Raw genomic sequence first — 10,029 nt, 5'->3', positions numbered from 1 at the left:
CTGTTGCACCGCAGCGCCTGTGATCCCAATTCGAGAGACAGGATTCATTTTTCCTCCTTGTGCTCTGCTGGCCCTGGTAAGCTTGGGCAAAGCCCTGGTGGTCTCATCTGGGTTTCTCCCTCTAAAACCTGCCTCTCCCCACTGGCAGGATCAGGGCATATCCCCCTGCAACATTACATTGAGGATGACTGGTTTTTTTTCAACAGTGGGTAAACTTCAAAACTTTCCAGGTCTCTGGGGAAAGGCTTGCGAATGTCACAGGTCAGCGGAGCTGACTGACAAAGGTGGCCTTTGCTGAGACCCTGGAGGGGACTACAGAGGGGCGGCATTGACACAGACCCTGGTGGCATCCTGCTTCTGGGTGATCCCAAGCCCTAGCTCCTGGTGAGGACAGCAGCTCAGAGATCCTTTCTCCTTGGCTGGGGGCTGTGCTGCTTTAGGGACATTCACAGGGCTGCTCTTCTAGCAAGGATCACTGTGCCTGGGGCTCAGGTATCCCATCCCCATCCCCTGTGGTACCCACATCCCTGGGGACAGGGACACCTGCATCCCCAGGGACAGGGATGAGGTTCGTCTCCCCTGGCTGCAGGCGCTGGCTTGCCTCTTACCGAGCTCCTTTTTATGGATTGCTCTTTGAACCCAAGGAGTTGTGCTGTATTTGTAAAACACACCACCGTAATCAGGGAAACAGCCTTCCTAATTGGATTTGAACGGCCTGGAGTAATTGGCTGTTTGGGAGCAGCCGTTTCGAATCAAGCTGTGCGCGCCTTAATAAGTTTGCTTGCCTTTATCAGCTTGGCAAACTCCACTGCGGAGGTGACCTGTTAAATGATCTCCCGTGTTTCTAAAGCATTTTTCATGCCCGCTGATCCCTTGAGCCCTTTTCTTTCTTTCTTTGTAATAACAAACTTTAGGAAATCCCAGAGCACCCATGCTGCGGCTCCTGCCTGCCTTCTGTGGCGGGCAGAGGGGAGGTTTCTGGCGGAGAGGCTGGGTCACGGTGCTGGGGTGGCTGGGCGGTTATCCGGGGTCCCATCCTGCTCAGACCCACCGGTTTTGGGGTGGGGGAGAGGACAGACGAGGAGAGCATTGAGCTCATGTGGTGTCACACTGATGTTGCTCTGTTTGGCCCTTGGTGGGGCTTGTCACTTGGCTGTCCCGGGTCAGGCACAAACCTCACCCACTCTGGGACCAGGATTTAAGCTTGTGGTGGGGCTGGCGAACCCCTCCACTCCGGGTGAGCCCCGGGATGGGGCACAGGGAGTTTCAGGGATGGCTGCCCTGGGAGCCTGCTCTGTCCTGGTGCCTCCTTCCTTCAGGGCTCAGCCACCCCGAGGAAGACTGGCAGGTACAGCCCTGCGTTCGGAGAAAAGAGGGCAGTGCGCCTGCCTGGAGGGAGTCCTCCTCAAAAAAAACCCCAGTTCAAACCACACGCATGTGGGCAACCATGTCTGGCATCGGGCTCTTGCCACTGTGCAGACACATGACCCTTTGAGATGTTTGCCAGTTGTTTCCAAGTGATGCTCTGCCACAAGATCTGCCAAGGCAGGCTCCAGACCCTGACCCTGCAGCCCCTAGAGTGGCAGGGGACATCTGCAGCCCGGCTGGGAAGCTGCACCCCCCATTGCCAGCCGGGGAGCCCCGGCTGCCTGCCCTATGCCAGAGAGGAGGGGATGCAGGGGCCAGGCTCCACAGGACCAGGACGCATCCCCCAGAGTGGTGCTTCCCCACATGTCCCCATCCCACCTGAGGGTCCCTGCTCACCCCCTCGGATGCCGCAGCAGCAGCACCCAGGCAGTTTGGAGGGAGAGCTCATGTCACCGCTGACCAAGCCAAGCTGGGTAGGGCAGGAGGAAACCTGTGGCCATCCCCAGCCCTTGGGAGCACACAGCAGGTGGCCCCCAGCAGCACAGGGACCCCCGCACCCAGCCGGGCTGGCCTCTCACCAACAAAAGGTGGCCCTGAGGCAAACTGCAAACCTGGTGGTGGGTCTTTGCTGGATGGAGCATCGCTGTCACTGAGCATCCTGCAGGCTGGGCCACCACTTGTGACTCCCTGGTGCCTTCTGCGAGCCCGGCGGCACTGACACTGGCCAGCTTCAGGCCTCTCTGCTGTTTTGTTTTCCCCTTTTGCTGCTCACCCATCAGTGCTGGGCCTCACTGCCGTGGGAGCTCCTGGTCAGCTTGGATTTGTCTCACCTCTTCCCCTTGGCAGCCATCGCGTGTGACTTTGGCCACGGTCCACAGAGCATCTTCCTCCACATGGCCACGGTGCCCCGGCTGCCCCTGGGCTGCTGGAGACCCCCAGTACCCTGGGGAGCTGCTGAGCCATCAGCCAGGTCATGGGGCTTCCCAAAGACCTGCTCGCTCCTGCTGGGATCCCAGGGGGAAAAAAATGACCCTTCTTGTCCTTCAGTGGAGACAACCGTCTCTGGTCTTCAAAGCACCCTCATCCCAGTCGGAGGGCTGAGACATCGGTGATATAGTAAGTGAAACGGCCGGCACTTGCATCTCATCAATCAGAGGTCGGAAACATGGAGGCTTCCTCCACATCCGCAGTGTCTGCTCGCCGCTCCCCGCCAGCGCTCGCAGCCCATCCATAACACCGGTGACAGCCCCAAACACTTTCATCTGCCTCTGCCAGAGCAGCCTGGTGGCTCCTGCGTGCCGTGAGCGGCCCTGGGGACCGGCTGTGCCCCAGGGGTGCCTGTGGGGCCACTGCTGCCAGCCTCCCTTGTGGCCGCAGGTGCCACCCAAAGGTGCAGAGAATCACAGAATGGTTTGGGTTGGAAGGGACCCTAAAGATCATTGAGTTCCAACCCCGCGGCTGTGGGCAGGGACACCTCCCACTAGACCAGGTCGCTCAAAGCCCCATCCAGCCAAACTCTCATCCAAACTCTTGTAAAGCTGCGTTCTCCCATAGGTTGTGTTATCAGAGCTGCAGACAAAGATGTACTAACGAAGGGAGAAGACATGCAGCAGATGATGTGGACAGGGAATCAGAGAGGCACCAGCCCTGCTGGACAAGGTTCACGTCCTGCATCCCTTCTTGGATAACCACAGAGACGTGAGGATGGCTGCTGCCTGCCAAGGGCACTGAGTATGGGGAACATCAGAGCTGCTCATTTCAGAACTCCTCTTTTTCTTTTTTTCCCCAACAAAATGTCCTAATTTTGTTTAAAGAATTGCACCTGAGTGCTTGTCCTTAATTGCCTGAGCTGCCGGCAAGGCAAGGAGTCAGTCCTTGTCCGGTGGGGTCTCAGCTGAAGCTGGGGACCCTCCTGCAGGGCCACCCGCTGGGGCTGGGGAAGCCTCGGGCACAGGCCAAGCACCCACAGAGCTCGATGCTTCCCCTCCTCGCTGCCAGACGCCTGGCCTCAGCAGTGAGCCCCAAGGTCACGTTTTAAGCCTTTTTCCCCAATTTTGAGGGTGAGGAAGAAAAAGATGCTGCTTCTCTGACCGTGCCTGAGCAGTGGCAAGTGCTGAGCCACGGCAGCGCCCACAGCACACGGGGGGAGCTGGCAGCGCCAAAAGGCACCGCCGCACCAGCTCGCCATGGGCAGCCCCAGCCCTGTACAACCCCCAAGGGATTCCCCGGTGCTGAGGATGAGGAGGGTGGCTGTGCTCTGCTGCGCTCCCCTGCCTGCCTTTCCAGAGCCTCCCTGGCTGTGTTTAGACATAAGTTTGTCAAAACGGGTATATTCTTGCCAAATGTTTCCATTTTGACAAATTGGCATTTTCCAACAACAACAGCCCCCCCCCAACCCAAACAGGGAGCTGGAGCAGTTCCCACCCGCTCTGGCCCGGAGTGAAACAGTTCCTATTTCTAATCGCTTACGTAAATCCAACAAGAGCTGGCAAGTGCCGCGCGGCAGATCTTGGATGGGTTTTTATTTATCAGACTGCTCCTGATAACAGATTCACTTCCTCGTCATAATCTTTCCTCCTCGTTTTTCCCTGGGGAACCTTCGCGTTGCGAATTGGAAGGGATCTCCAGTCACACTCGTGCAGCTATTTCCTCTCGTTGAAAAGCTACTGTGCAGGACGGGCCAGGCAGCCCCAGCGCAGCCTCCGAGCACCAGCCACGAGAGGGCACAAAGCCCCGTCCTGCTGCAGCCCTGCAGCCCTGTCACCCTGCAGCTGTGTCACCCTGCGGTCCTGACATCCTGCATCCCTGTCACCCTGCAGCCCTGCCAACCCGCAACTTTTCCACCCTGCAGCCCTGCCACCCTGACATCCTGCAGCCTTGCCACCCTGCAGCCCTGCCACCCTGCCACCCTGCAGCCCTGCCACCCTGCAGTCCTGCCAACCTGCCACTATCACCCTGCGGTCCTGACATCCTGCATCCCTGTCACCCTGCAGCCCTGCCAACCTGCAACTTTTCCACCCTGCAGCCCTGCCAGCCTGACATCCTGCAGCTCTGCCACCCTGCAGATGTGTCACCAGGTCCCTTCCAACATAGACAATTCCATGATTCTGTGATCCTGCAGCCCTGCCATCCCGCAGCCATGTCACCTTGCAGCCCTGCCAACCTGCCACCCTGCTACTCTTCCACCCTGCAGCCATGTCACCCTGCAGTTGTGCCGCGCTGCACCCCTGCCACCCTGCAGCCTGGCTGTCATCCAGCTGTGCTGTCATGCAACTGGGCATTCTTCCAACTGTGCCATCATGCAACCGTGCCGCCTTGCAGCCGTGCCATCATACAACCATGCAACGGTGCAGCTGTGGCACCACCCAGCTGTGCAGGAGCATCGCTGCCTCCTGATGAGGCTGTGTTTGCGCAGCTCTGCACCCCCTCTGGTCTCAGGCCACAGATGTCCCCCTCCTCACCATGCTCCAGCTCTTGGAAAACCCTGGGGATCTAATTATAAAAAGAGATAATTATATTAATAGGTTAATTGAGACACTGCTGGGTTCAGGTACAAAAAAGGGAAGGTTTTAGTACAAGATGGGAAATCAGCCTCAGTGTTTTGAGGTGTGGGGCAGGGTGGAGCCCAGGAGCATTTCGATGAAGCCACAGCAGGTCCCAGGTGTGATGGCCCCGTGGGAGCCCCCAGGCACGGACACCCTGGCTTTGGGTCTTGGCTGTTTTGCATTTGGTGACAGCACACACTGTCAGGAGGGCAGGAGCAAGCTGGGACGGTGCCATTGCCACACACAAAGCCCAGGCCTGGCCGGTGGCACCAGGGAACGATGCCTGCACAGCCACTTGCCACAGGGTCCAGCTCCCATGTGTCACCAATGCTGTGACACTGGACAGGACTTATTTAGCACCCAAGATGCACGTTGCTTTACGTCCTTGGGAATGGGGTTTCCCCAGGAGGAAAACTGCCTCATCCCACCCCACCATCTATTACACACATGCATGTGTAGTCACAACACCTAAATTGCTGCTTTTGGGCTTATTTTGGAAGGTGCAGGGTCCTGGGTAGAAACCCAGGACCGTCCTTCCCACCCCGGACAATAAATACACGCACACGGGGGTTGTGTTTTCATGCCTGCAGCGGGAGCAGCCTAATTAGCGCTGCCTCTCTGAGTGCTAATTGCGTGGCACTGTGCTACCACCGCGGCGATGGCTCCTTATTTCCAGCCCGGCGCCTGCCTGGGATCCCGCACCGCTGCGGAGCCGCCGCCTCCCCTGTGCGTGATGCGAGCGGCTGAAAACACCCCAGAAATTATAAAAACGGGGCGGGGAGGAAGGGGGGAGAAGAAAATCGGATGGAAAATCATGGGAAAACTCATCCTTTCCCAGCGCACCGAGGCCGGGAGCGTTTCCCTCCGCCGCCCCTCTCCGGAGCGGGCGGGAGGTGGCCGGGGGTGCCCCGGGTCGGGCTGGCACCCACAGGGGGGCTGCCCATGGGGGTTGAGGGGTGTCCCGCTCCCCCAGGGGGATCCCGGCAGTGCCCCACGCGTGTCTCCCCTCCCTCCCCCTCGGGGCGTTGCCGCCGCCCCCCCCCCCCCCCCACGCGTGTGTCGCTGCCCTCCCCCGCCCCGCGGGTGGGCGTGGGGGGCGGCGCGGGAGGGGAGGGGTCGGGCCGGGCCCGGGTGTGCGCGGAGAGGCGCGGAGGGGAGCGCGGAGTAGGGGCGGCCGGGGTGGGGGGGTGGGGGGGGGCGCGGCGGGCGGTGCGGGATGCGCTGCCCGGCGGGGCCGGGAGCGGCCCCCGATGGGATGTAGCGGGCGGCTGCTGGGACCCGTCGGGGGCCGCCGCGCCTCGCTGCTCCTCACCATGATCCTCTTCTTCACCTACTTCTTCTACTGCCTGCCGGGGCCCTGCGAGCCGCTGCCCCCCGCCCTCCTGCTGCCGCCGCCCGCCGCGCTCCCCGACGGCGCGGGGCCGGGGGCGGCGGAGGCTGCGGGGCCGGGGGCGGCGGGGGGCGGCAGCCGGCGGTTCCCGCAGGCCATCATCGTGGGCGTGAAGAAGGGCGGGACGCGGGCGCTGCTGGAGTTCCTACGGGCGCACCCCGGGGTGCGAGCGGTGGGCGCCGAACCCCACTTCTTCGACAGGTGTTACGAGAAGGGGCTGCGCTGGTACAGGTAATGGAGTGGTGGGGGGGGAAGCGGTGCGCTGGCCCCGGCAATCGCTAATTAAGCGCCGAGCCGCCTTTAATTGTCTCCTGTGCAGTGATGGGGTTGCTCTGCAACAGGCTGGTCCCTAGAGATAAAGGGGGTTCGAGGGGCTGAGATGAGAGAGGGGCGAATGAACGGGGCGGGGAAGGATGCGAGTCCCACTCGGGGATGCGAAAGGAGCCGGTCCCCGTGTGTGTCCCCATGTCCCCCATCCCAGGTGGCCGGGAGCGGGACGGCCGGCAGCAGAAATTTGCCTTTTTTAAAAAAAAATTATTCAGGCTTTGCGTTTTTCACCTTTAACGCTTTATTCTCAGCTCTCCCGCCGTGTCCCCGCCGGGTTGCTTTAGGCGTTATTTTATTCGAGCGGCTTATAAAAATAAAGGGGGCGAGGAGCTCGGCTCGCAGGAGCGGGCTCGATCCTGGCAGCCCGTTAAAAACGGTGTTAAGCGACGCGGGAAAAAAAGGGGAAAACAGGATCCCCCTGAATTCCTCGGGAGGTTTGTGTCAAAGGGCAGAGCCTTCTCGATTCAAGGGAGTTGTTTAGTTTTGAGGCTTTGGAGGGGAGTGGGACTCTCCAGGCGGTGAAGCCTCGGGAAGAGCAGCTACTGTGCATGTGGTGTCTATTAAACCCCCGTCTCCCGGCCAACCCCGGAGCGGCCGGGCCAAACGGAGCCGGGGCGCTAAGTCCCTTCAAAGCCGGGAAAGAATCTGGTCCGTTATTTTGAAGAGAGTCCAAATGTGTAGATTTATAAAAGCGCTGCGGTGTTCTCGGGGAAACATCTGAAAATAATAAAAGGAGTAGCTCTCCCTGTCCTTCCTGCTTCTCCATCCTATTTCCCACTCCCTCCCACCACCACCCCCAAACCCCTCCGGAATACTTTGTTTCTTATGTGCTCTTAATGTTTCTCGATGTTTTGGGGGGAGCTTGCAATTCAGCAATCCCCGCCAAAATAATGACCTGTGAAAATCAGCGTGTTTAATGGGAAGTGTAATTTTAGTGGTAATTTTAACCGCAGAGTTTCAGCTCTGTAAGACCACATCTGGACTGTAAAGTTATTGACTTAGCACACCTTCAAACACAGTAAGTAGCGCACTTATATTTTTTTATGACGGTATTAATATTGCCGTGATTTATTAGCTCATTTCTCGGTTCCATTTGTATCTACGCTGCTCTAGAAACAATAATGATGATAACTAATCTTTTTGGGTGAGGCTTACAAGATAGATCTCACTTGGCGGAATGGGAGTTTGATGACCATGAGCACATAATTAAAATGTGGAAGATCGAACGCTTTCATATCGCTCACTGGAGTCCGGTGAGACGTTTCCAGGATGGACCACAGCGAGAGAAGAATAAATAAATCTTAGTTTTGGATTGCTGTGTAGCGAGTTTTTAGTGCTGTAAGCGCTTGCAGGGAGCCTGGCCCGATACCAGCGAGATGTTTTAAGATGATTCTGCATATGGTTATGGTAAATTTGGAGAAATGGAGCGGGGAAGGTTTTCGGCGCGGCCAGATGCATGGCAGGGAAGCGTACGCTGTGCTGGGAAGAAGTTGCATCCTTTCTAGTGAGGGGAAAAAAAAAATCGGTAGATGTTTTGCTTTAACTCTGCATAGAGTAAGTGTGTTTTCAATCACACGCACAACTATTTTCCTTAGTTTCCTCTTCCCTTTGCCTCTCTTGTTTTGTCTTCTTAGAAGACCTTGCTATACTGAGGTTGGTTTTTTTTTTTTTTTTCCCGGGAAAGCCAGACAGAGCTAAATGTTTAAAGCTGGGGTGTGTTTGGAGTGGAGGAAAATAGAAGTTGGACAGAAGTTCAGGTTTTTCCAATGAATATCTCAAAGTGGTGTAAACATTTTTAAAATATTTGAACTTGCTAGGAAACCAAAATTACACCAACTGCTTCTCATGCCAAGCTATTTGGCCTGAAGGCACCTGTAGGTCGTTGCTTGTCTTAAGTAAATGTGGAAAAAAAAATACAAATTCCCTTGGAAATATCGCCACTGAATTATTTTGTTCTTTCTTGGTAGTTCAGTCCTGTTTCACCTCCCGATTTCACTGCTGTGGCAGGAGAATCTGCTTGTTTGGTGCTGAGTAGTTTACGTTATAACGTAAGTTACTGACAGAAACCATTTGTTCTTACTAGAGTGTTTTATTTTATTTAAATTTGAAATAGCCCAAAGTCCCTTTTTTGGAGTTGTGCTTTTTGCTAGTGAAAAGAAAACGTTCTGCACAAGCAGCAAGCATCTCCTATGAAATTCCTTGAGTTGCTATAGGTTTAGCTAATTATAAGAAGATTAAACACCTTTTCTAGACTGCAACATAAATTACCTAATGGATAATCCAAGCATGACGTGACATTTTATCCTAAAGCAAAACACTACTTTAATTTTTTTGGCACTCAGGACTGCTTAAAGTAAACCTAAATAAAAAGAAGAAGTGATGTTGGCGTGTCTACTCCTCTGCTCACACAGCAGCTTGGGGAGTGCGAGTGTCCTGTTTGGGAGCCTGGGGACCTTGCTGTCTGTCTGTCTGTCTGCTTTATGGGCGCGTAGGTGAAGGCAAAAGTAAAAACTTAATTGAATCAGAGATGTTTGTCGGTGATATTTAGATACTTCATCGCAAATACTTGAAGAGATGCTCAGCGTGACGGCGGGGGCCGAATCCTGCCCTTGCTTGTGTGAATTGAGGAAAAGCTGCAGTTGTGGGCCAGGTCACTATGAGGCGTAAGGGGTGTAAACCCCTCTGTGTCTGCAGAGCAGCGCTCGCTTTCAGCCCAGGGCCTTCCCCATGCAAAGGGAGCGGCGTCGGGGTCATAGGCGGCGTTTGGGGTGCTTGGGGTGTTTGTGTTTCATATGATGCCTGCGCAAGCGGGGCTGTGGGCTGTGTGGTCCGGTGGCATCTCCAGCGGACGCTGCTCTGCCCTGCTCTGCTGGCCGTGTTTTGGGGACGTAGATGAGATCTTTGCAAGGGATTGCGCCCTTTTTGGTTGCCAGAGCCGGGCTCGTTTCCCACGCAGCCACCTGATGTTGTTCAGAGGTTTGGACCACTCCGTCTGCCTCGCACCGTAGTTCGGCGCAGCCTCATCGGTGCTGGTGCTGTGGGGAACGGGACAGGAGAAGCGGTGGGTAATGGCGGGTTTGGGGCACAAAGGCAGTGCAGGGAATGGTCTTGGCAGATGCTGGTTTGCATAAAAGGGAGTTTGGGGGAATTCTTGTTGAGAGCACTCAGCATGATGCAGCTTATCCAAAGAACAGTTTCCTTGTCTCCATCCACCAAAACTTTGCAGCAACATCAGCTCAATACGACAGTTTTTCTCTCTCTTGTATTTCCTTGTATGATCTATGATCCGAGTCCCTCTTCTCCGTCTCCTCTTCCTGCTTTTTTCCAATAGCCAAAGAAAGAGTTACACAGAAACGGGGCCGGGCCAAGGCTCCCAATGACCCTTCACATCCCTGAGTG

At 56.2% G+C, this 10,029-nt stretch overlaps 1 protein-coding gene across 1 annotated transcript in view; it reads left to right on the top strand.

Annotated features, from left to right (window-relative positions):
* Positions 1 to 6,163: 6,163 nt before the first annotated feature.
* HS3ST6 (heparan sulfate-glucosamine 3-sulfotransferase 6) overlaps positions 6,164 to 10,029 on the top strand; it is a 38,954-nt gene continuing 35,088 nt past the window's right edge. The window contains exon 1 of the mRNA XM_074158432.1: positions 6,164 to 6,534. Coding sequence (XP_074014533.1) covers positions 6,164 to 6,534 — 371 coding nt within the window. The remainder of the gene's footprint in view (positions 6,535 to 10,029) is intronic.

This window comes from Numenius arquata, chromosome 14 (genome assembly GCF_964106895.1).
Source record: "Numenius arquata chromosome 14, bNumArq3.hap1.1, whole genome shotgun sequence".
Lineage (NCBI taxonomy): Eukaryota > Metazoa > Chordata > Aves > Charadriiformes > Scolopacidae > Numenius > Numenius arquata.
Note: the sequence above shows the minus strand (reverse complement) of the source record. Positions and strands in the feature narration are given on the sequence as shown.